Source organism: Anthonomus grandis, chromosome 4 (assembly GCF_022605725.1).
Source record: "Anthonomus grandis grandis chromosome 4, icAntGran1.3, whole genome shotgun sequence".
NCBI lineage: Eukaryota > Metazoa > Arthropoda > Insecta > Coleoptera > Curculionidae > Anthonomus > Anthonomus grandis.
In genome coordinates, this window is record NC_065549.1 from 28273765 (window position 1) to 28301575 (window position 27811).

General features: G+C 34.4%; 2 protein-coding genes across 2 annotated transcripts in view; one reads left to right on the top strand and one right to left on the bottom strand.

Moving 5' to 3' along the window:
- Window positions 1-27811, bottom strand: part of LOC126734993 (WASH complex subunit 5) — a 249917-nt gene that overhangs the window by 145470 nt on the left and 76636 nt on the right. The window lies entirely within an intron of this gene.
- Window positions 1-27811, top strand: part of LOC126734990 (dynein axonemal heavy chain 6) — a 126708-nt gene that overhangs the window by 91400 nt on the left and 7497 nt on the right. Inside the window, exons 50-57 of the mRNA XM_050438854.1 lie at window positions 6-178; window positions 236-416; window positions 475-654; window positions 719-970; window positions 1047-1172; window positions 23937-24124; window positions 24232-24433; window positions 24539-24779. Of these exons, the coding sequence (XP_050294811.1) occupies window positions 6-178; window positions 236-416; window positions 475-654; window positions 719-970; window positions 1047-1172; window positions 23937-24124; window positions 24232-24433; window positions 24539-24779 (1543 nt within the window). The remainder of the gene's footprint in view (window positions 1-5; window positions 179-235; window positions 417-474; window positions 655-718; window positions 971-1046; window positions 1173-23936; window positions 24125-24231; window positions 24434-24538; window positions 24780-27811) is intronic.

The window sequence follows — 27811 nt, forward strand, 5'->3', positions numbered from 1 at the left end:
TACAGGGAGGAAGAACTCTTATTCATTTAGGCGACTCAGATGTAGAATATGATCCAAACTTTAAGTTTTACATAACGAGCAAACTTGCAAACCCACACTACCTTCCAGAAGTTTGTATCCAAGTGACTATAGTAAATTTTACTGTTACACCCTCTGGATTAGAAGATCAGCTTTTAGCGTAAGTTAAATGTTTTTTCTAAATAAACATTAATATTGCTTTTATTCATTATTTTAGAGATGTAGTTAGATTAGAAAGACCAGAGCTTGAACTGCAAAGAAATGAGCTAGTTGTAAAAATTAATACTGACAAGGCTCAATTAAAGGGTATTGAAGATAAGATTTTGTTTCTTTTATATCATTCAGAGGGTAATATTCTCGACGATGAGGAGTTAATTGAAACATTAAATGAGAGTAAGGTAAATAATAATAACTGCCAACCCCCGTTAGAAGTTATATATGTATTTTTTAATTTAGGAAACTTCCGCCATTATTGAAGCCAGACTAACAGAGACCGAAGCTACTGAAGAAAAGATATCAATTGCTCGTGAAAAATACCGTTCAGTTTCTACTCGAGGTTCTGTTTTGTACTTTGTTGTAGCAAATTTAGCAGAAATTGACCCTATGTATCAATATTCTCTAAAATATTTTAACCAGGTACGTAAATGAAAATCTTTGATAAATGAACATTGATGGACATCAATTGTGTTATAACTCTTAGGTTTTTAACAATGTGATTCAAACAACAGAAAAAAATCCAGTATTGGAGCAAAGGCTCAGTATATTGAGGGCCGAAATTACTTTAGCAGTTTACACTATAATATCTCGAGGTTTATTCGAAAGGCATAAATTAGTATTTAGCTTTATGTTGTGTATTGCCATTATGCAGCAAGAAGAAAAACTTACCGATGCTCAGTGGAGTTTCTTGTTACGTGGCCCGGTTGGCAGCAAAAGCAGTGCAAAGAAACCAGACGTAAGTTATACTAAAATGTTAGATAATGTTTAAATAAGTAGACGGTACAGATTTCTACCAACTTCTGTTTTTGTAGCTTCCAGTTATAACAGATGCTATATGGCAGGCAGCGAACTTTTTAGAAACTAGTTATCAAGAATTTCAAAGACTTTCTGAAGAAATTACCAAAGCTATATCTTTATCGATAGGAGAATATAAATTGGTAAATAGTGTAAATGCTTACATTTATCTTAAAAATACGATGAGTCCTAGCAGTTTTATAAAGATTCTGTTTTACAATAATGATACAGATGATTCACAACTATGGGACCAAATTTTTAGAGTTATTCATTTTCATACGAGAATACTTAAGTATAGGTACACCGAAATTTGACTTTCTCTCAGCTATATCGCGGGAAGTATTTTGCCTAAGTTATAGGTAATAATAATCGCGTTACAATCTTTAGCAAATTGAACCTTTTCTATTTGAAGCATTTTGTGCTATAAGCATTTTGTGTGTAAGATAGTGGTGGAAGAACGTTAAATATGTTTTTGTTTAAATGTTATTAGCTTCGTATTGAGTCGTCGGAATCAAATAAGCTGGATCTTGTTTAAAAAAGCGTTTCTTACTATATATTTTACTCTTAGAACATTGAAAGGCTAGAATTAGGACACAACAACTTTGTTTGAGTTCAACATATACACAGGGGCTTGTTTCGTTTACAAACATATTCATCGAATCCCTGTTGTCAAGTTTACACGCATTTTCAAAAGAGGAAATTTTCAGCTATATATCAACACATATAGTTTTATTAATTTAACTTATTGATGTTAGATTGTTATGTTATAAATATTATCCCGGCAAGACTATCCGGTTTACAGGGGCTATTTCTAGGGAGTTGAGTTTGTTCGACGGTCTTGGTTTAAGAGTTCTAAACAACAAGAACAACTCCCTAGATCTGATAGGTTCCAGAAACCCTGTTAAATTTAAAAGATGGAACAAAAAAAAAAAGAACCTATCAGGCCGGCTTCGTGGGTTCTCTGTATGGTCAGTTGCCTCAGTCACACTCACTCACTCAGTAGTAAAACACCTTAATTTAATTCAAATAGGGTGTTTATTAAAGTCTTCATACTCAATAGCTTAATTTATCAGAAACAAGGAGTTAAATCTACATGGTAAGTAAATATAAGTAAATATACAAGATGGTCTTAAAAAGGTAAACAAAAATAAATAAAAGATATATACATATATATACAAGTTCATAACCCAAAGGTAGATACCTGAATTCGTCAGTGATCACTTCGGAAGCATTACATAATAAGGCGTAACATTGAATTGTTTTAATTTAGATGATTATACCATAAATATAGTTACTTAAGTTTTAAATATTAAAATGAGAAAGTGATAATAAATTCATGTTAAATCATACGAAAAAAAATCAAAAGAAGAATATGGTTAAGATTAAAAGAATGTGCTTACGGGTCAAGTTCCATGGTGTTCTTCTTTCGGGGGCGAGAGCCCGCGATGGGCAATTTTTCACCACATAGGGCTTACGGCATGATGTGTGTTGACGGGGCTAAGGGCGGCGAAATTATTTTTCAGGCTTCAGGGCGAAATCCTCATCACTGCTGGGTCACGGCTGGCGGTTTACACTGTCATATTTAAGGAGCCGAAGTTTCGAGAGGCATCAAACTACTAAAACCCATCCTGCTTCAAAAATACTTCGTTGAAACTGAAGAAACACTAATGCATTTTAGTTTTAGATGTTATTTTAACAAAAAAAGGTGCTGGCGGAGAGAGATGATAATAGATTTATTTCAAACCTCTCTCCGTCACAGCGGGCAGCACGGTTCACTCTTGACGGACGCAGGAGCTGGAAAGACCCCCAGATGCGTCGCGGAACTGCTTAAGTAGTAGTCCAAAAGACGTCTGGGCGCAAGACCGGAGATTGAGGAACTTCACTCGTTACTTTATGGGTTTAGCCGCTATGGGCCCAACCAAAACCCATACATAGGTCACTAATAAGCAAAGCATAGAGTGCCTAGTGGAAAGTACAATTACGGGCCAAATCGTAATAATCCGACACGCGGCGCCACTGGCGTCCGCTTTAGTAAACCGGTTGACCAATTCAATTGCCGTGAAATCTTCTCCATGCACAGCATATTGTAAACAATAACAAAGAATTAAAATGGTGATAATATTGATAGTGGTTTAATGAAAAATATTGGCGAATTCCATTAAGAGTCGAAGGCAATTGTAATTATGGTGGGTGTCTCAGTTTTGAAAGAAAAATTTAGAATAAAGTCATTTTTAAATATTTTAACCAAATGAATAAAAGTTAGGATTCTCCAGATCCCGTCTAAAGCGTAATTAATCCTGCAACAACTCCCCCTCTTCCCCCAAGAGAATTACCAGAAAAGTAATTCTCATGCGAAGAGAAGTAAGCATCCAACTGGGAAGGGAAGTAAAGAATGTGCGAACAATCTAATTATTTGAAAATGCTATTCAAGCATTAAAATAAGTCAGAAAAATTAAAACTTCAAATTGATTGACTCATGAAATAATAATACTATAATAACCAACGAAATACCAAATAACACAAAATTTCTAGTAATTTCTGATAGAATTCCTAATCGGAAATCTAAAATGCTTCAAGTGGTAGGCCTTCACCACAAGAAACTTCACTAGAAAGAGAAAAACAAACAAGGTAGCTACTACCCAATAACCGCAAAAACATCAAAATACCCAGTCCGCACAGCTTTGAGGAAAGAAACTGGAGAAAAAGAAATTATATTTGAATTGAAAAATCAAAAGAACTAATAAGTAAAACACAAAAAAAAAAAACATACGTCCCGACCAGTAAGCAAAATCGATAAAGTCTAATCGTAATCGGAATCAGCGAGTAGCTCTTCTTTTGGGATCTTTTTCAAATCTTTAACATGCCAAGCACCCTTAAACTTGCGCTTTTCGTCAATCAGTTCATAGACTACCGGAGATAACTTCTTCTTTATTGTAAAGGGGCCCAAAAATTTTGGTGCGAGTTTGGCGGTAAAGTTTTTACTAGCATCAGAAAGATCGTAATTTTTGCGATAGACTCGCTCACCGATCTCAAAACTAATTGGTCTTCGTCGAAGATTATAACGATTCTTTGATCTTTGATGCGCCGCTTTCAGTCTTTCCTCAACGTCCCTATATACTTTACTTAATTCACGTGAACGTGCCATAAAGTCGCCAACCGTGATACTGGGAACATCCCTATTATTGTGTTGGTCGCCCGAGGGCATATATTCTTTGAAAAAATTCATAAAATAGGGAGTGAGCCCGGTGGCTTCATGCACCGAAGATCTTATGGCAGAACCAACCTTAGGTAGAAGTCGATCCCAATTCTTATGATTATCCTCAATATAACAACTTAACATGGTTTTAAGGACTTGATTCACACGCTCCACGGGGTTGGCCTGGGGATGATAAGCCGGAGTATATCGGATATTGACCTTATACTGCTCACACAGTTTGGAAAAAAGTTCACCTCGAAATTGAGCACCATTATCGCAAATAAGAAATTGGGGAACACCAAAAATGAGAAAAACTTGTTCCTCTATAAGACGACAAATCATAGGGGCCTTAGCTGAGCAAAGAGGGAAGAACAAAGGAAATTTAGTGAAGGTATCCAAGACGACCAATACGTATTTGTAACCCTGAGTAGAACGAGGCAAGGGCCCAAAAAGATCGACGCTAATCGTGTTCCATGGCTTCAAAACTTGAGTTTGTTGTCCCATTAATCCGTGTCGCTCCCGGAGGGGCTTTTGCGAAATACATTTGACGCAATGCCTAACATATCGAAGGACATCAGCTCTCATTTTTGGCCAATAATAACGACGCTTCAATCGTTCGTATGTCTTCATGACACCACCATGACCAGCCAAAGGATGATCATGATTTTCTTCCAAAATCATACGTCTTCGATCCTTGGGTACTACTTCCTTCCAGAAATCTTCATCATCTCGAAGAGACGGGTAAGAACATTTCACATACTTGTAAAGTAAATTTCCTTCAATTCGCCATTGGGGATAATTAATAGGATTCTCTACGACCTGATTGAAAACTCTTCGATACCACTTATCTGCAACTTCTGGTTCCTGGTATACACTCAATTTAGCAATCTCTGGCACAGCTCTACTGAGAACATCCGGCACAACATGATCTTGGCCCTTTCTATGAATAACCTCAAAATCGAATTGTTGCAACCGCAAAACCCATCTGGCAAGCGGTCCTGTTGGTTCCTTCAGACTATGAATCCATTTCAGACTATGATGATCTGTTATCACTTTAAAGGAGTATCCCTCTAAGTAGGGTCGTAATTTCTCGCAAGCATAAATAATGGCCAACAGTTCTCTCTCTGTGGTGGAAAAATTCCTCTCTGCTTTAGACAGAGATCGAGATATGTAACAGATAACATGTTCACCATCATCAAACTCTTGAGATAATACAGCACCGATCCCATACGCTGAGGCATCAGTCTGAACCAAAAAGGGTTTCGAGAAATCAGGACAAGTAAGTACAGGAGCGGAAACTAACGAATTTTTGATGTTCTGAAACGAATTTTGACATTCTGGGGTCCAGTTCCACTTTTTGTGTTTACAAAGAAGAGCGGTAAGGGGAGAAATAACGGTTGAGAACTGAGGAATAAAACGCCTGTACCAGGACGCCATACCGATGACACGTCGGACTTCTGTGGTGTTCTTTGGAGTCGGAATGTTCAATACGGCTGTCACCTTATCCGGGTCGACATGAAGTCCATCTTTATCGACAACATATCCTAAATACTTAAGTTCGGATCGACAGAATTTACACTTATCCTGAGAGAGTGTTATACCGGCTCTATGAAATCTCTGGAAAATCTCTTCCAAAACCTCTAAATGTTGCTGAAAAGTCTCAGAAATACAGATTACGTCATCTAAATAAACAAAGACATGTGGCTCCAAATCAGCTCCCAATAAGGTATCTACCAATCGCTGCCAAGTTGCAGGGGCATTCGTAAACCCAAATGGCATTCTCTTAAATCGATAAAGTCCCCGACCAGGGACAGAAAAACTAGTTTTATCACGTGAATGTTCATCAACCTCGATCTGCCAATATGCAGAGTTAACATCTAACGAAGTAAGATACTTTGCATTTCTTAATTTGTCCAAAATACTATCAATAAAAGGGATCGGATAAGCATCCTTAGCCGTAACAGAATTTAGTTTTCGATAGTCCACGCAAAATCTCCATTTACCATTACCTTTCGATACTACTAAGGCAGGGAAAGACCAGGCAGATTGTGATGGCTCGATAATATCGAGTTGCAGCATGTTATCAACCTCCTCATCGATAATCTTTAGAGTGGCGGGTGAGTATCTATAAGGGCGCAAACGAATGGGTTGGGCATTACCAGTATTAATCTGATGCTTCACTAAATCTGTTCGACCAAGCTTACCACCCATTAAAGAAAAGTATTTTGAAGTCAATTTATCCAAGGCGGATCGCTGTTCGGGGGTTAAAGTTTCCTGAGGAATAATGGCTTCAGTGATACAGATGTCCTGAGACGGCACACCAAAATACCAACAACCATTTTGCAAATCAGGAACGACACCAACAGTTTTCCAAAAATCGGTACCCAATATCAATGGACAACTCAATTTCTCCACTACCAAAACACTGCAAACCGCTACCTTATCATACAAAACAATAGGTAAGTTAATTGCGCCAATCACTTTACTAGAACTATGATTTCCAAAATTGCACTGAGAAAAAGGTGATGATAACAATTGTATGTCTGAACGTTGTAATATATTCCATATGCTTAAACCAATAGCAGTAACATTTGCTCCAGAATCCAATAAGCCAATAAATTTCATACCAAATATCGAGACTTCGAGATGAGGACGATCATCACCCTTGCACTGTGCGAAGGCGTAATCTAGAATAGGGTAGCTGGGGTTACTAGTCGAGACCTTAGGAATCGAACTGATCTCTCGACTAACTAACAGTTCGCCCTTGGGTTTCCCGACCTACTACAATTTGGACATGAACGGGTAGTCACATTTTCCCGACCGCAACGGAAACAGTGTCGACGAAAGGGTTGTGGACAAGTACTACTCAAATGGCCAGTACTACGACAATTCCAACAAACCACCGGACCACGAGAATTCTGAAGGTGCGGTGAAGAATTCATTGTATGTACACGAGGGTTTCTTGGTCGCTGATACATCAACTCAGGCTCGGCGACATTATTAGGGTTTACTGGAGGAGGTTGCATGCGTTGAGTTCGCAATTGGATGTTCTCAATCTCTTGTGCTGCAAGTTCCAGCTCTGTGATGTTGGTGAAATTGTGAAGTGCAAGTTGATTTTGCAATGAGGGGAGCAAATTTCGGCGTATAATGCGAAGTTGCATTTCCTCGGATGGAGGTTCACGTAACTTTCGAAACAAGTTTCGCATTTGTGCAATAAAAATTACCGACTTCTCCACTGGACCTTGTGTCCTATTCCTTATATCACACCAAATATCCTCCTCATATTCTGACGATAAATAGGCAGACCTAAGTTTACATTTCAATTCTTCCCATGACCTGATATCACTGCGTATAGATCTATACCAAGACAAGGCTGTGTCCGAAAATAAAATTACTGCACAATGCAGCAGCTGATTCCAAGATATTCCACAAGCAAAACCCAACTCCTCTACACGCTCAATAAAATTGGTAACACTACCAGAACCATCAAAATGTAACTGCCATTTTGAAATTGTTGAAAAGCTCTTAGCCAGATCATCGGAACCTAACGGAATCGTGACATCATTAGCATTAGTAGAAGTAAACACGGGTACATTCCGCTTCAAGGTGGAATTAGATTGTGGAGGAAAGGAATAGTTCCTCGATGGGGAATAATAAGAACACGTTATTGGGTTAACTGGATCCTGTGAAATAACGTTCGTAGAAGGAATGGTGTGAAGTGACTGAACTAAATGTGTCGAAGTGTGGTCACAAAAAGTTGGTGCTGTTCGAGTAAACGGAATTGAAGCAGGCCGAAACGAACAAGAGGGACCTGGATTTACAGATACCGTCGAAGGAATCACATTGGGTGAAAGATGCTGTGAGACTTCTGTCTGAGCTTGAGAAACAGGAAGAGGATGATCCAGAAGGGAGTCCTCTCCAGGGGAAGCCTCAATAGTAACCGGCACCTGCAAAATTTCCTCTACACTCATTGTCAAGGTTCTCTTAGCCATTTCTAACCTATCAATAATAGAATTTAGCTGAGTAGACAAACTCATTACTTCTTCAGAAAAATCAGGATGAAATTCTAATAACTTCTTGAAACGACCCTGGATATGTAAGGCCTTAGACCGCAACCTACTATACTCTTTATTAATATTTAATTCACTAAGACCTGAAATAACACTTTCCAATAAATTACACTTTCCTGTACAAATATCAACTTCGTTATCAGGGTTTAATTCTATTACCTCAAACATCGGCAAGCTATTAAGTTTCTCTAATTTCAAATATAACCTTAAACGTTGACGCTTTTCAATAAGAGTACCAGCCGTGATAGCACCTCGAGATGATAGCTCATACTCAAGCTCGTCCAGCTCCAATTTATTTATATCCATTTTCCCCAAAAATATCTCCGCCAATAACACAAACAAAAAAAATAAAAAAAAATAATAAATTTTTTTCTTTTCTTTCCCTTTCTTTTTTTTTTTTTTTTTTTTTTTAATTATAGTCCCCTGTATGTATTGTGATGTAACTTGAGCAACTAAGCCGCTAACAAGGTACGGTGCACACAGTGCAACCCACCCCGTTCCAAAAAAAAAAAAAAAAAAAAAATCTGAAGTCCCGGGTTTGTACTGCCCCTAACCTACGTTAAAATCCCAATGACAGTATAAACGCTTTACTGAGTTGCAACACTAATCACTGTTAGTAAAACACCTCAGTAAGATTCCCCCCCAACCTAGAATAATTATACCTAATAATATATCTATAATAACAATATCTAATATAAAATACCTATCTAAACTTCATTTCTATAAGCTCTAAATATCTTTATACCTAAATCACGCTTAAAAAATCTCCAAATTCAGAAAAACAATTCGAAAACAATTTATATTTTCACAGTATTACAGTAAGCATGACCCAGCAGTGCCGATTCTCCCCTAGCCCGGCAAAAGAATTTCGCCCAAAAAAATTCAATTCGCCTCAAAGATTTACTATAAGTAATTTATTTAATTAGCCCTGTCTAGCTGAAACGTTACATTAAAAGAAAATCTTAACAAGTTATAATCCTAATTAGAAAATGAAATGTAAGTAGATAAGTAATCTTCAAACTTTCAAACACCCTATAATATATTAAATCTACCAAAAGGAAATTAAATTTAAAAAAAAACTTTCAAAAGAAAAGTACTATATAAAAAAAAATGAAAATCCAATCTCCCCTTCCTTCCTTAATTTCCATAAATTTTTTTAAAAATATTTTTGTTGAGCCTTAGTATGGGTATGTTCTAATGGAAGACACCCCATACTGGTAAAAGAGCACTAAGTGGAATTTTACCACCACCAGCTAACTGTACAAAGTTAGTCTACCCATTGACTGAGTTGGACAACTCCAATGTTTCGCGCCACTGAGTCATCCAACTTCCGCCAAACGCCCACTTTGTAGAGCGGATTTTTTTTTTTTCTTTTTTCCCCCTTTTCCTTTTTTTTTTTCCTTTTTAAGCATCTAGTATATAAAATTAAAAAAAAAGTATATGGAAAGCAAAAGGAAAAGAAACAAAAAAAAAAACTCCCTATAATATAAGACAAGTTACTTGGAACCACTAATTGTTTCACCCTGTAGTACCAAAATAAGAAAAAAAAAATTTACTTCAAGTATCTTTTATACTACTTGTGTACACCACCCTGTATAATTCTATAATAAAATTAAATTAATTTAAAAAAAAAATTCAGGGATTAAAGTCCACCCTGTATACCAACAAAATTCAATGAAGATTTATTAAATTGATTAAACAATAAAAGTTGACCCTGACCTTCCTATCAGTAAAACAAAATCCTATTTAAAAAAATTATTTAAAACAACCCTTATTAATAAGTATGTACTTGTATATGAAAACCACTAATAAGTCATATTCCTGCCTAAAATTAAATTATCAAGGTTTATAGAAAAATTATTTCTTGTAAGATACCAAAAAAAAAACTAATTATTGTCAATAACAGGAAAGCTATATATAGTAAGGAATGCTATTCAATGTTATAGTCCCTACATATTTTATCTCTATACTGTCCATGCTCATATACCCAAGTCACAATAATCACAATATCACCATCACTATCTACTAAATCACCCCCCTGAAAGTTAAGACAATTCATGCTATCAGCCGGAGATAAAGAATGGAGAAAAAAAAAAAAATATGTCAGTCATAAATTTAGAAAAATGAATTATAAAATATGTGAATATTTAACAAAAAAAAATGAAATGTTGCATTACACCACCTGTATGTTATGCACTGAAATGTCGATATTTAAAATAAAATACTGTTACATAACTTGCCATGAACATTAGCCACCGCCAAATTCAAAATTTACAATACATTAGAAAATAAAAAAAAAGTATCAGAAACTTAGTTATCTTAACCTTTAAAAAATCATCACACCCAAAAGAATTTATCACAATTCCATGAAACTTCACCCCCAATTATCATCATATACCTAGCTATGAAAATTTTAAAACAACCCTAGAGAAGATGCAGCAATACCCAATGTACAAAAAAATTATATCTATATATATATATATTAAAATTGCTGAAATAAATTTAAATTTTTGTTTTATTAAAAGTGTCTTACCCCAAGATAAGTGAGGATGACCAATGACAACTTTTGACCAGAAAACTTTTTAAAATTTGGGCGCCATCTTGTTATGTTATAAATATTATCCCGGCAAGACTATCCGGTTTACAGGGGCTATTTCTAGGGAGTTGAGTTTGTTCGACGGTCTTGGTTTAAGAGTTCTAAACAACAAGAACAACTCCCTAGATCTGATAGGTTCCAGAAACCCTGTTAAATTTAAAAGATGGAACAAAAAAAAAAAGAACCTATCAGGCCGGCTTCGTGGGTTCTCTGTATGGTCAGTTGCCTCAGTCACACTCACTCACTCAGTAGTAAAACACCTTAATTTAATTTAAATAGGGTGTTTATTAAAGTCTTCATACTCAATAGCTTAATTTATCAGAAACAAGGAGTTAAATCTACATGGTAAGTAAATATAAGTAAATATACAAGATGGTCTTAAAAAGGTAAACAAAAATAAATAAAAGATATATACATATATATATACAAGTTCATAACCCAAAGGTAGATACCTGAATTCGTCAGTGATCACTTCGGAAGCATTACATAATAAGGCGTAACATTGAATTGTTTTAATTTAGATGATTATACCATAAATATAGTTACTTAAGTTTTAAATATTAAAATGAGAAAGTGATAATAAATTCATGTTAAATCATACGAAAAAAAATCAAAAGAAGAATATGGTTAAGATTAAAAGAATGTGCTTACGGGTCAAGTTCCATGGTGTTCTTCTTTCGGGGGCGAGAGCCCGCGATGGGCAATTTTTCACCACATAGGGCTTACGGCATGATGTGTGTTGACGGGGCTAAGGGCGGCGAAATTATTTTTCAGGCTTCAGGGCGAAATCCTCATCACTGCTGGGTCACGGCTGGCGGTTTACACTGTCATATTTAAGGAGCCGAAGTTTCGAGAGGCATCAAACTACTAAAACCCATCCTGCTTCAAAAATACTTCGTTGAAACTGAAGAAACACTAATGCATTTTAGTTTTAGATGTTATTTTAACAAAAAAAGGTGCTGGCGGAGAGAGATGATAATAGATTTATTTCAAACCTCTCTCCGTCACAGCGGGCAGCACGGTTCACTCTTGACGGACGCAGGAGCTGGAAAGACCCCCAGATGCGTCGCGGAACTGCTTAAGTAGTAGTCCAAAAGACGTCTGGGCGCAAGACCGGAGATTGAGGAACTTCACTCGTTACTTTATGGGTTTAGCCGCTATGGGCCCAACCAAAACCCATACATAGGTCACTAATAAGCAAAGCATAGAGTGCCTAGTGGAAAGTACAATTACGGGCCAAATCGTAATAATCCGACACGCGGCGCCACTGGCGTCCGCTTTAGTAAACCGGTTGACCAATTCAATTGCCGTGAAATCTTCTCCATGCACAGCATATTGTAAACAATAACAAAGAATTAAAATGGTGATAATATTGATAGTGGTTTAATGAAAAATATTGGCGAATTCCATTAAGAGTCGAAGGCATTTGTAATTATGGTGGGTGTCTCAGTTTTGAAAGAAAAATTTAGAATAAAGTCATTTTTAAATATTTTAACCAAATGAATAAAAGTTAGGATTCTCCAGATCCCGTCTAAAGCGTAATTAATCCTGCAACAAGATTTTGGATTAAAACTAAAAAGTAGAAATAGATATATGTTATTCTAAGCGCAAAAATAACATCTTTAAAGGAAAAAAAAATTAACATTCTTATTCCTAAAACCACTTCTAAAAAATTTGAAATGTCAATATTGCAGGGAAAAGCTGATGTCATCTTGCGAAATGTTATCTTGACAAACAGCTTTATGTTTACATTCGGCATTTGTGAGGTTGTGTGTTTTTTCTTTAGTTTTTGTTTGAAAAAGGAAATAGGTTGTCATTTCAGTGTTATTGTGAAGTGTTACGATAGTAAAAACTTGTGCCATTTGTACAGCACCATCGGAAAAAGGCGATTTAGGACGATCTCGTTACAAGAAATACCGATATTGTCATAACATCACATCAAGGGGCAACCGTCTTCATAAACGTAGAATAATAAAAACTTATTAAGAAATCTACAATAATTAGAAAATATTTAATTTCCATAAAAATGCTTTTTATTAGATAAGTACCTTTACTTAACGTAAGTACATTAAGAAACGCATAAAGAGTTCATAAACGGTAATGTTGTTTATAATTTATAGCATAATCTAATAATAATAAATATTTATCATGTAAGTAAAAATTTTTTAACGTCACTGGTAAAGATTACTTCTGTCAATGGAATCAACAATGAGATCGAGCGGCGTTACGATGTTGTTGCCTTTTTCTCTAATGTAGGGACGTTACCTACTTTCATTTAACTTTGAATGTTGACTTTTTTATAGAGTATCTTATCGTATTTTATGAAAAAAAAATGCTTCATATTTTATTAAAGAGGAATAATATTATTTTTCTCCTGTCAAAAAAGGGATAAATTTTTATGATATTATAAAGTGTGTTTTATTTGCCATTTCTGCATAAGCATTTGGCATCATTGCATCAGAAATGTTGCAAGCAAACAAACCGTCCATAGTTCCACGACAATGCTAATTCTAGCCTTTCAATGACCATAAGGTCTTATTTTATAAAATAAATAATATTCATTTGTGAACGCTAGGAAGCGCTGTCTTATAACTTTAAAAAAAAAATTAACGCAAAGTTATTTTCAAACATTTTGAATGCAACAGATGACATGCATTTTAAGAGCAATACTCAGATTATGTTTTAAAAGTAAGTATACTAGTAAGGACTTCATTTTCGCATCTATTACTACTGTTGCGGCTTGAACAAATACATAAAGATAAGATTTTTGCTTTTAAGCTTTTAATCCTTGTATGATGATTATAGTACCAATATTTATAAATGATGATGGCTTTACAATAGCTGAAATGCATAATACATTGCCTTAAAGATGTTTAACGACAACCTTGCTTGACCTTCAACTATGATTCATTTCATTATGGCTTTCTACCTAACAGTAGTCTACTTAGTGCTATTTTGACCTGACCAACTTCATTTCATAAAAATTAGATCAAGGAAATATAGCAATTGCCATCTTTGTTGACAAGGCATTTGTCAGTCATGATATTTTAATTAAAAAGCTTGAACAAATGGGATTTAGAGGTATGATACTTAATTTAATTCGTTCATAGTAAACAATTGCGTAGTGCCGCAGGGCTCTATTCTGAGGCTACTTTATACATTGTTTGTTCTAAGCTTGTCGTCTAGTGGGTTTGAATGCGTAGCATTATATATTTGCATTGACATAATGCTTCTTTAAATTGAAAAAAAAATATGAAAAAGCGGAAAATTTGGCCAATAATGATTAAAAAATTTACGACCTGATGTGAGTAACTTGGACCAATTTTAAACTCTTTATCGCCTGATGCTGGACACCCCTATGCCTGAAACCTGTTGGGAATTATAAACCAGAATGATGTTTTTTAAACAAGTGGAGACTGTAGTATTTTCATTTAACCTTAATCTACGACTCCACTGCAAGGATGGACTATTCCTTTACTATATCCTATTTGTAAAGTTTTTAATTGGTTAAAACGTTGTGCTGTTTATTGTTATGCTTAGTTAAAGTCGAAATTATACCCATTTGTAATGACGTCATTTTTGTTTAGCATATTCCAAACAGCGGCGACAACAAACTTTTGAAAAAAATTCGCGGGTGCATGTGAAAAAGGTGTTATGTAATTTTTTTGTCAAAACTGGTTTATATCAGAAGCCGAATTGAAAAACCCTCCTTTACGTATGGGAATAACGAACTAAGTCATTATACACGCGTAAGTCCATTATTTTCAATGTGTCTAACGAGATAATTTACACTTTTATCGTCTAAAATGCTCTATGTCAGACATACTACAAATGCATTTTAGTTTTTTTTGCAATCACGCGTGAAAAGGGATTTAAGTCAAACCGTTGATTGAAGAGGCGATTCCCTTTTCAATCAACGGTCAAACATATGGCTTATTTCACAGCAAAATATTTAACACCTGTTCCAGTTCCTATATTTAGTGAAAAGAAAAGTAATCTTATAGATCTGCTGCCATACATTAGCGACACTTTTGCGGATTTTTATAAAAATTTGACCACCACCAATGACAAAAATGCTGATACATATCCTGATGCAAGTTCAGATGAATCAAGTGATGAGTAATATTTTATTCTTTTATTCCTCTTAAAATAATTTGAATATGTTCTTTGTTTTAAAATTAAATGCTTTTAAGTTGAAGAAATAGTCCATTGCTTGAATTGGAGTTTAAAGTTAAGGTAAGTAAAAAAACTCTTTAAGTCGTCTTCCAATATTTAATAAATTTAGAAAAATTTATATATATTCTCTACATGTTTCGAGAGTGTAAACTCTCATCTTCAGGAGAATAACTACAAAAGTAATGGTCTTAAACTAATATAAGTACAAACGCAAAATGATGGAAACTTACCTTTGCACTGACATTTTCGCAATAATGCCACACCTTCTTATGTTAAACCATATAGATTACCTTTTTCACAAAAAGATGAAATACATAAAAAAGTAACTAAAATGTGCCAAGATGGTATAGTTGAAAGGGTACAAAGTGAATGGAATTCTCCAGTTTTATTGGTTCCAAAAATAGAAACTGAAGATGAGAGTTTCCACTCTCGAAACATATGTAGAAAATATATATACATTTTTCTAAATTTATTAAATATTGGAGGACGACTTAAATAGTTTTACTTACCTTAAATGCTTTTGTTGGTACATTCGTTAATTAAAATAATATTTCCAATCCTTTGTTTTTTTTTTATTGTGTAAAAAGAGTTATGTCAAAATTTTAAGAGATCTAAATGTTGTAAGCCAAAAAAAATGTAAATACTATTTTATACCAAACACTAGAAAAGTTTATTTACTTTACAATAAAAATGCTCCTTTTATTCTACTTGATTCTAAGCAAAAAAAAAATATATGTTTAAAATTTTAGTCACAGCCCAAAATAACACTTCAAGTGCGAATTACTCAAATTCGCTATTTTTGACATACAACTTTTTTCCCATGCACCCGCGAATTGGTGTCTCATGATTATTCATCTTTTATATACTAGGTTATGTGAAATATCCGTCACTGTCAATCAAAAATATTGGTTTGTCAACTTGTTCTTGAAAGTTATTTCAAAAAGTGTTAGATAATGCCTAAAAAAATATATAATAGGTATAATGAACAATCGCAGCTGATGATTTTAAATATATTGGCTTTTTTCAACTGGAAAAGGAACTAATCACAAATAATGGGACATAAACAACAAGTCCGAAACGGAATTGCACTTCAAATTGAAAATGTGATACAGCGAGCCGCAGATGCAACAAAATTGAGCACAACAACGATCGCAAATATAAAGAAGAATGGGATAAAATCAGATCAGGATTACGCAGCCCGTATATCTTCCAAGCAAAAGCCAAAATTACAACATATTTGAAACATAGAATTCGGGACACAATTTATTCTATACAGGGTGTCATTGAAATGGTGTAAAAAAATTCGGGGGGTGATAGTACTCCTAAAAATTTTAAAAAAAGTTCCTATAACTATAGGGTGGAAAATGCATATTAAGGGAGTTAGGGGCACTGAAAGGGTAAATTTAAAAAACGGTTTTTTGAAATTGTAGGCTTAAAAAACGAGATAAAATTTCGAAAAAAAATCCTCTGCCATAAATTTTGACCCAAAATCAAATGGTGATACTGAAAAATAATTTGGAAAATCGGAAAGGGTAATTTTTGCAAGGGTAGGGGGTTAATTCGTGAATAACTTTTTTTAGGTTATTTTCTTCGCAACGTGGGTTCATTTTTTAAAAACTACATACTTTTTCCTACAAAAAAGGTACTCTTGTTGCACATCGCCCAGAACGATGGTTTTCGAGAAAATTGAAGGCAAAAAGTTTGCTCTGATGGGCTGCTAACTGGTTAAACAACATAAACTTATGAAAGTTATGGGGTTTCAAAAGTAAACAAGTAGTTATTAAATAATTAATTGAAAAATCTAAATTTCATGATTTTTAAAACATCGTATTGCTTTAAAAAAACGAAATAAACCAATTACCAAAATTCCTTATTAAATGCATACTTATTTGATTCATTAGCCTAGTTTACACCGCGAGTACCAAATATTCAATACGCGGACCCAATCCCCTATTCTCAAACTCAACGTGCGCGAGTTGACAAGTTTACACGTAAATTATTCCAAATTGTGACTTAATAGGTTTGAGAATATGTAGAGGTTTTAGTCCGCGTACTGAATATTTGGTACTCGCGGGGTAAACGTAGCTATTGAAGGTATGCGGTCTTATCACTTTATTTATTTTGCATGTACGCAAAAGAAATGTTCTGGTTCATAAATATTTTTGTCAGTTGATTGTTGTTGAAGTGTGCGTAAACGTAAAATTTCACAAATTATGGAATACCCTGTGTGTGAACTGGCAGATATGCATTTTATTTATGGAAGAGCAAACGGAAACGGTCTTTTGGCTAAGCGCTTGTATGCCCAAAAATATCCAAATCGCAGGGCACCTTCTCACCGGATATTTGCGAGAATTCATCAGCGCCTAAGAGACACAGGTTCATTTGGACATAGAAACCAAGACCGTGGCCGTAACTTGATGGTACGTACACCTGATGTTGAGGAGCGCATTTTAGCACATGTAGAGGAAGATCCGGGGATATCTGTAAGGAGAATTGCAGCGCGGGAAAACGTGAGTCGCCATTCTGTGTGGATGACTCTTAAGACTCAACTCCTGCATCCGTATCACATCCAAAGGGTACAAGCTCTTGCTCCGGCAGACTATCCCGCTCGAGTCATCTTCTGTCGTTGGTTATTAAGAAAACAGGTACAAGAACCCCTTTTTTTGGCAAATATTTTATGCACGGATGAAGCTGGGTTTACAAGAAATGGAATTTTCAATTACCATAATACACATCACTGGTCCGATGAGAACCCTCATGCTGTTGTGGAAAGTCGACACCAAATTCGATTCTCAGTTAATGTTTGGGCGGGAATTCTTGGCGATAGACTTATTGGACCATTTTTTCTACCCCCGAGGTTAATTTGACACCTTTTGAAAAGTCGCTTGTTATTTATAATAATAAACATTTTAGGCTAAATGGTCAAAGTTACCTTAATTTTCTAATACATGATCTACCAGCACTTTTGGAGGAAGTTCCCATAGCACAGAGGCAGATCACGTATTTTATGCATGATGGTGCACCAGCTCATTTTCCGCTAGCGGTGAGGAATCATTTAAACCAAGTTTTTGAGAGGCGTTGGATAGGACGTGGTGGTCCACAAGCTTGGCCAGCAAGATCACCAGATCTTAATCCATTAGATTTCTACTTCTGGGGCCACTTGAAAACTTTGGTTTACTCAGTGCCGATTAATACTGAAGAGCAACTACGTCAACGCGTTATCGACTGTTCCAATCAAATTCGTACAACCCCAGGGATATTCCACAGGGTACGCAGATCATGGAGAAGAAGAGCAGATGTCTGCATTGAAATGAATGGTGGTCACTTTGAACATTTACTATGAATGAATTAAGAAATGCATTATTTTAATAAAGAATTTTGGTAATTGGTTTATTTCGTTTTTTAAAGCAATAAGATGTTTTAAAAATCATAAAATTTAGATTTTTCAATTAATTATTTAATAACTACGTGTTTACTTTTGAAACCCCATAACTTTCATAGGTTTATGTTGTTTAACCAGTTAGCAACCCATCAGAGCAAACTTTTTGCCTTCAATTTTCTCGAAAACCATCGTTCTGGGCGATGTGCAACAAGAGTACCTTTTTTGTAGGAAAAAGTATGTAGTTTTTAAAAAATGAACCCACGTTGCGAAAAAAATAACCTAAAAAAAGTTATTCACGAATTTACCCCCTACCCTTGCAAAAACTACCCTTTCCGATTTTCCAAATTATTTTTCAGTATCACCATTTGATTTTGGGTCAAAATTTATGGCAGAGGATTTTTTTTCGAAATTTTATCTCGTTTTTTAAGCCTACAATTTCAAAAAACCGTTTTTTAAATTTACCCTTTCAGTGCCCCTAACTCCCTTAATATGCATTTTCCGCCCTATAGTTATAGGAACTTTTTTTAAAATTTTTAGGAGTACTATCACCCCCCGAATTTTTTTACACCATTTCAATGACACCCTGTATACGCCAGAAAAGAATATGTAATATTGGCAACAATAAGAGAAAAGTTCAGGGAAGAAATTGAATATTTTTCCATTGACTCCTTAAGAATTTAAAATATTTGATGGACCTGCCAAATATTGTTCATAAAAGAATCAATTTTTTAAGGGAGTATATCAAAAATAGAAATGTAGGTCCGGAAGGTTTTACTCCAGTTTTCATTGACGAGACGTGGATTTTTAGCAAGGGATCATTTCGTAGTAGCTGGCAAGATGACACCAAGCACACGGATTCAAGGAAAAACAGTGAAGGTAAAAATTATCTGGTTATCTTTTTATATATTTTTTTGAATAAAAACTCTTGCCCTTGTAAGGGTCCTCTAACTTCATAAGTTCATCTGTTTCATAGTTTCATATAATTTCTCTCTAAGACAATATGAGGGAATTTAACTCCATACACTATTCATATGTGCATGGAACATGTTGGTTCCAAGTTCTGGTTCCAACAGCTGGTTCCAAATCTTCCCCCAAAGTAATTTATAATCAATAATTTATGGACAATGCAAGTTACCATTCTGGTTTATTAGAAGAAATCCCGAGAAAATCTTGGACAAAGCAGAGACTGACCGAATGGTTGAAGAAAAAGAATATTGGCTTTCCAGAAAAAGCCATGAAAGATAAAATATGGAGTATTGCACGCAGAAACTGCCCTAGTGAAAAAAAGTACTTCCTTGATGAATATGTTAAACCTTTAGGACACAAAATTTTGCGACTGCCACCATATCATTGCCAGTTTAATGCAATAATTGAAATGGTATGATCGGAATGTAAACGAAAATATGATCAGTATATTTCCAGTTTTAAGGGATCATCTTCAGAAGTTCTGACTACATGAGAAAGGGTAATAAACGAAATTTCTATAGATCATTGGCAAAAATATGTTTTTTTATACAGAAAAGGTAATTGAAAAGGCTTGGGAGGCAATACAAGTGTGTGATGCCTATGACATTCTGCCACTTGTGATTACAACTGACGAAGACGACGATGACGAAGACAATATCTCTGATTTCAGTTCTGACTCTGACAATACTGACGAGTTTGATTAAGCTTTTTTTGTTCTAGCAAATTTTATTTTATGATCGTCGTTTAAGTATTCAATCATATCGTTGCAATTTCATTAATTTTTGCATTACCAAGTAATGCAATATGGCGTGTTTTTTTGGGTTTGTATGTTTTATTTTTTGGAATGGTATTTTCATTTTAATGTGTTAACATATTTCCTCAAGCAGCATTTTTTTTCATGAATAAGTAAATTAAATTGTCAGTATTTAAATTTTTCCCAGTGAGTTAAAATAATTTTATACCATTATTCACAATTTTTGTAAGCTCGGTTTTGTTACGTCTACTGCTCGTGCCGAATTCTACTTTTCAAATATGTTGTAGATTTGGTTTTTGCGGTCTTTTGCTTGGAAAATATATGAGCAGCGTAATCCTGATCTGATTTTATCCCATTCTTCTTTATATTTGCGATCGTTGTTGTGCTCAATTTTGTTGCATCTGCGGCTCGCTCTATCACATTCTCAATTTGAAGTGCAATTCCGTTTCGGACTTGTTGTTTATGTCCCATTATTTGTGATTAATTATAATAATATTTGTTAATTGTTAAGTTTGTTAATAATACAAATAATACTACAAGATTTTTTTAAATTTTTTGGGAATGAAAGTATATACACGAATATAAAAATATAATAATATGCTGCTAAAATAAATCATTTGTTAATTTCTGAACGTATAAAAATACATAGCAGACTATTAATTTCTGAAGGCGATGGTAAAGTTTCTAACCTAATATTGATTGGCAAAAATATCTACGCCATATGTTTTTTCTCACCTGGATGACGTAACTACAAATGGGTATAATTTCGACTTTAGGTGGTAGTAAAATATGGCGATCATAGCTTCTAAACCAGCGATTAATATAAAAGAACTAAACACCAATGGATCAATTGACAACGGAGTTCAATAAGGGACTAAGCATGCTCCGTGAACAGATTTTATATTGGAAGAAAAATTCGACATCCTTATCACAGGCACTGGTACCAATTTAGACCAACAGGAAAAACAAGTTAATGCCTTTCAAGATTTAATCATTACTCTCTTGAGAGACTGGCCAAAGATATTTACTAATCGAAAATCAGTGTGGACCTTTAACGGACTCATTTACGATGAAATCTCAGGACAAAAAAAGTGAAAAGTGATTTACTTACATACAATTTATTTTGTGAAAAGAACATAAAAAGTTATCTGTGTAAACGGTTAGTACTTATGTTATACAGTACTTTCATTTCAAAGCGATCCACCCTTAATAACTTTCTTAAAAAAAAAAAAAACACGTCAAATTAAATATACAGGGGGACGTTTAATTATGCAGTTACTGAAGTTCTGTCAATCACCTCCTCACCTCCAGCTAACCTCACTTTAATATGTCAAATGGGAACCCCCATCGTGTGATACACGTAATGTGATACACGTGATCATAGTAAGCAGCGTAAAATTCTCTATTCAACAGTACCAAAAAAAATGAAATCGGTAAATGTGTAAGCAAATAGTTAGCGAAAATGCCTAGAAATAATGAATATTTTATTTACGCCAAACTTTGGTATTTTAAATGAATACTTTTAGTGTGGTACCTACATCATTTTAAAATTCTTACATTTTTTATAATAGATCATCAAAAAAAAAAAAAAAATACAAGCAATTTAGAAGTTAAAATGTGTGGTAACAAACAGTACATTTAGTTCAACCAAATTATTTATTTTTTTAAGTAAAGAATGTGTACCGTTATTTGCGAGAAAAAAGAGTGTCTTCAATTTTTTTGCAAAAATCTTTGCAGTCTTATAACTTTGTATGTGTATTTATTTCACTTATATTTTTTGCGAAACCTACCTAATAGGTACAAAAAAACACTGCAATACCTTACATTTTTAAGGCGTTTAAAAAGCAGGCGATTTATTATTGTTAAAACTGCCAGTTTGACGCGTGCAATTTTTCAATTTTAGTTAAAACAGTGAGGTAATAAAATGGTGTATACGCTAGCCGAAAGAATAGAAATAATTTTCCTTTATGGACCTTAAATCGGTGTGCTCGCAGAACCGCGAGAGCATTTAATGAAAGGTATCAAGATAAAAACGTGAGCCATAAATACGTATTAGAATTGATACGAAAATTTGAAGAGACGGGATCGATTTGCAATAAGAAAAAATATGAAAATAGAGTTGTCGATGAAGCATTTCATTACTCTATTACGTCAAATTTGACAAACTTCGTTATTTGACAAACTTCTATTACGTCAATTTGACAAGCTGACTTTACGCATATGTTATGCTATACAAAAAGTATTCAGAATATGTCGTAAAATATCGTAATATACAAGGTGTTTCATTTAAAAAAAATGTTGACACCACAGTTTCTACTTGAAGTACTTTATATATAACATTTTTTTGTTTTTAAAGGTGCTATATTATTGAATGAAAATAATATAAATTTTCAGCAGGATGGAGCTCCCGCGTACTACACTTTGGTAGTTCGAGAGTGGCTTGATGAAAATTTTCGAGAAAAGTGGATTGGCAGACGTGGTGCAATCGAATGGCCTGCGCGGTCTCCGGACCTAACCCCACTAGACTTTTTTCTTTGGGGCTACTTGAAAAGCAAAGTTTATAAAACCCCACCTGAGAGTATTGAGAATTTAAAAAATAGAATATTTCAAGAATGCAGAGAAATTAGCGGGCAGACCCTTTCCAATGTTCGTAAGGAGTTTGAAAATAGGCTTTTTTATTGTGTTGCTAACTTAAATTGCCAACTTAAATTCAGGAACAACTAAATCATTATGTTTTGGCAGCAAAGATAAAAGAGATATAGTCAAAAATATCCTTAACTTAATTAATATATTGTACAGACGGTAAAAAATGTAGGCATAAGTTTAGCTGAGGCAAACCAGAAAGGGATTTTATGCGCTAAAATTAATATACAGTATCTTTAAAATGGTATAAAAAAATTCGGGGGATGATAGTACTCCTAAAAATAGTAAAAAAGTTCCTATAAGTATAGGGCGGAAAAAAAATATTAAGGGAGTTAGGGCACTGAAAGGGTGAATTTAAAAAAGGTTTTTTTTAATTATAGGGTTAAAGCTGAGATAAGATGTTGAAAAACATCTTCTAATTTTGACCCTTAATGAAAGAATTATTTGGAAAATCGGAAAGTGTAGTTTTTGCAAGGGTAGGAGATTGTTTCGTGAATAATTATTTTTTGAAAACTACATACTTTTTCCTATAAAAAAGGTACTCTTGTTGCACATCGCCCAGAGCGATTGTTTTCGAGAAAATTAAAGGCAAAGAGTTTGCTCTGATAGGTTGCTAACTAGTTAATCAACATCTTAATTCTCAAGATATGTAATTATCATTTCTTGTAATATTTAGAGAATTAATAAAATTCGTTTATTGTTAATATTATTATTATAAAGACCGTTATTCTGCGTGGGTTAAATATGGCCATTGAAATTATTAAATTTGATTGATCACGCCCCTCATATCAGAAGAATTTACAATGACTATTTTTAAAAAAATCGACTTTAGTATGTAGACATTTTGTAGTTAATATTTAGAAAATTTAACTTATTAACCGAGAATGTTAAGGTTACTATCCATAGACATATCTGCTTATTATTTGAAAATCTCAACTTACGGTGTCACAAATAAAGATTAAATAAAACCTAATAATTCTAAAGAGAGAATTCAAAAATTTTTAAATGAGAAGATTCTTAATTAAGACTGTTATGACTCACCCGAATTTAGTAGAAAACATACTTTATCTTGGACATGATCAATGGTTTACATATTTTTTAACATCCTATCTATTTTTTATTAGACAATTAAACTGGTGAATAACTCTCCAAATAGTTCAATTAATTGGGATCAAAGGCTAAATGACTTTGAAAAACTACTACTGATTAAAACATTACAAGAGGAGAAGCTCGTGTTTGCTATAACTGAATTTGTGAACATTAATATGGGTCATGCTTTCATAGAGAGTCCTCAGGTTTCCTTGAATCTTTTGTAAGTTATATTGTTAGTTGTAAGTTATCTAAAACCTGGTTTAACTAGTTAAAAGATTGTTACTAATATAGATATCATAAAATATATATTAAAATAACTTTATCCAGATATCAAGATACTTCTAACGCAGTGCCACTAATTTTTGTTTTGAGTACTGGTTCTGATCCCTTTGGAGCATTTCAAAGATTTGCTGCTGATATGGGTTATACCAATAAACTTAAGTCAATATCACTTGGTCAGGGACAGGGACCTGTAGCTGAAAAGATGATACAAGAAGCCTTGGAAACCGGAGACTGGATATTTTTACAAGTAAGTATATTATAACGCATCAAAGCCTCACTAGCGAAACAAAAATACATTTTAAATAATGTGATTACTTATGCTGCTATATACTTATTACTTTATTTTTATTAGAACTGTCATTTGGCAACATCATGGATGTTATCTATGGAAAAAATAGTATTGGATATAGCGGAAAATGCTGCCAAAGTAAATAAGACCTTTAGATTGTATATGAGTTCAATGCCTTCCAAATTCTTCCCAGTAGCGGTATTGCAGAATTCGGTCAAAGTTACCAATGAACCGCCTAAGGGTCTGCGGGCTAATATGAAAAGAGCTTTTGCTGAAATGCTTGAAGACTTCTTCGAGAATCACCGTAAGGCTACTCTACTATCCATTAAAATGACGCATTAGCCATTTTTAGAGTCTATAAACTCCAAAAGAAGCATATTAAGGCTATTTTCAATTTTTACCTTTAACGTGTATCTACTGATTAGTGTCAGATATGTTACTCTAGAACTTATTTTTTGAATCTGCAGAATATTTCGTACATGTAATTTGTGAATTATAAAGTCTGTTCCTCCTTTATTTACGTTTTCTACAACAACATAATAAATAAGATATCTTCATCGAAGTAGTACTTCACTTTCCTCTTTTTCTCAAACTATTTAATTGTTTGACATTATTTATTAAGTTAACATCAAACTTTCAACATTCATCACAAAGTATAATTAATTAGAAACTTTATCATTTTTAAATAATTTTATAAAATGCCACAACAATATATCTATATATCAGGATGAAGCCCACATAGTTTTGTGTAAATAGTAATCCTGCAACAGAAGTGGAATAAGAAAGAAGATTTCCTAATAGAAGGTCACCTTAACATTCAACTTTAAATCGTTTTCAAGAGTGTTTATTTTTGGATATTTTAAAGAACACAATACATTTCTTACAATAAAATCAAATTACCATCAAAGAAGATTTCATTTAGATGTTGAAAAAAAATATTATAGGCATGATAATAATCCAGAAATCACCACCAAAAGATGTACTCTGTGCGTCGCTTTGGCAACGTTTAAAAAACCCTAGTTCTACTAATCGATCGATAATATCTAATTTGCGAAAATAGACTAACTAGGGAAATTTATTTTAATTTCGTTCAAAATTTTTACTAAACTTGCTATTTGATGCAAGTATAAACATTGCATAAACGTATAGTTTCAACAGGGTGGTGCTGCTCCACCTTTTAAACGAACAGTAATTGATTTCTTGAAAAACCATATATAACTATAAAACTATATACAGATCGTGTTTTCGTTCGTTACTTATAGGAAATCGTACGAGTGCCTGCGACAGAGCACCGCCCCGGCCGGCCCGAGGACGGGATTAGTAAACATCTGACTTTTGTGGGAGATGCGTCGTTTGGCGACAAAATGTCCCAAAATATTACGCGAAAATCCAGGCATTTTTAAATATTTATTCTAATGCGGGTTTTACAGACATGACAATGTGTAAAACCGGCATAGAATTATAATCTTAAAATGTTTAATATGCTGTGTTTTGCATAATGTAAATTAAAGCGTTATTCTAATAAAAAACAAAATATCAACTCTGATAAAAATATAATAAAAAATTAGAAATAAAACTCTAATAAACAAACTTAGCAACATAACATTTTTTTTAAATAAAAGGGTCAAATAAACCGCCTTTTTTCGCTAAACAAAAACTTAACCTATCGTAAAAGCTATTTCGCACCTCCAAAAGAGTTTCAGGTAAAATGGAATTGGCACCTTCGACAATTTTATTTCTCTAAATTTGTATTTCCTCTAAATTTGTTGGCCTAATAAATTCATGCTTGTAAACGGTCTGCTTAAGGTAACCCCACAGATAAAAGTCATATGGAGACAAATTTAGAGATCTATGGGGCCATTTAATATCGCCAGTTCCACTAATAAGGCGGTTAGAAAAAGTATTTGTTAAAATTTCTTTTACCCTAGCCGGCGTTATGAGCAGGACAGCCATCTTGCTGAAAATAAACCGATCCCAGGTCTACATCAGGTAGGATTTGAATGGCAGGAAGAACTTGGTTTTACAGCAACTCGAGGGTCATTTTTTATTGATGGCACTTTAAACGCCCAAAAGTACCTTGAGCTGCTGCCAAACCAAGTTCTTACTGCCATTCAAATCCTACCTGATGTAGACCTGGGATCGGTTTATTTTCAGCAAGATGGCTGTCCTACTTATAACGCGACTAGGGTAAAAGAATTTTTAAAAATTACTTTTCCTAACCGCCTTATTAGTGGGACTGGCGATATTAAATGGCCTCCTAGATCTCCAGATTTGTCTCCAAATGACTTTTATCTGTGGGGTTACCTTAAGCAGACTATTTACAAGCATGAATTTAGTAGGCCAACAAATTTAGAGGAGCGTAGCTAGTTAAATCTGTGCTATAAGTAACGAACGAAAACACGATCTGTATATTTATATATCACCTTTCAAAAGATATACTTATACAGGGTGTCCAGGAATGGATTTCCCTTTTTGAAGGCTAACCAAATTTTTTTTTTCAGTTTTAAAAAGAATTTAGAAAGGTAGGACTACACACAATATATGCGGATTTCATGTTTTAAAAATTATATTGTCGAGGTGCCTTCCATTTCGGTCAGAACACTCTTGTAGTGCCGCCTTCATGTGGTCGAAAACTGCTAAACACATCTCGGGTGGTATTCCATTAATTTCTTCCCGTATTTTTTGTTTTAACTCTTGCAAGGTGGCAGGTCTATCAACATAAACTTTACTTTTGAGGAATCTCCACAAAAAAAAGTCCAGTGGGGTGAGGTCGGGAGACCTAGCCGGCCAGTTTAGATCTCCAAAACGGGAAATCACCTTTTCCGGAAATAATCCTCTAACGACTTCCATAGACGCTCGGGCTGTGTGTGCGGTAGCCCCGTCCTGTTGAAACCAGGTATCCTGATTGAAGCCATCAAAATCTTGTAGCTGAGGTGTCAAATAATCCCGAAGCATCGCACAATAACGAGCACTATTAACAGTAAGGGCTGCGCCGCGTCCGTTTTCAAAAAAATACGGACCGATAATTCCCGAGGACGACATAGCACACCACACAGTTACCTTTGGGCTATGTAGGGGCTTTTCGTGTTTTCGCCTTGGATTGTCTGGTGCCCAATAGCGACAGTTTTGCTTATTGACTGCGCCTGAAAGGTGAAAGTGCGCTTCGTCACTGAACAGGATATTGTTAACTCGATCGTTTACAAAAAAATGGTCTATCATGGTTTCAGCGAAAGAACGCCGGTTTATAAAGTCATTTGGGTTTAATTCTTGCACTATTTGAATTTTGTAGGGATGAAACTTCAAATCTCTCTTTAGAATTGTGTGTAGAGATGATTT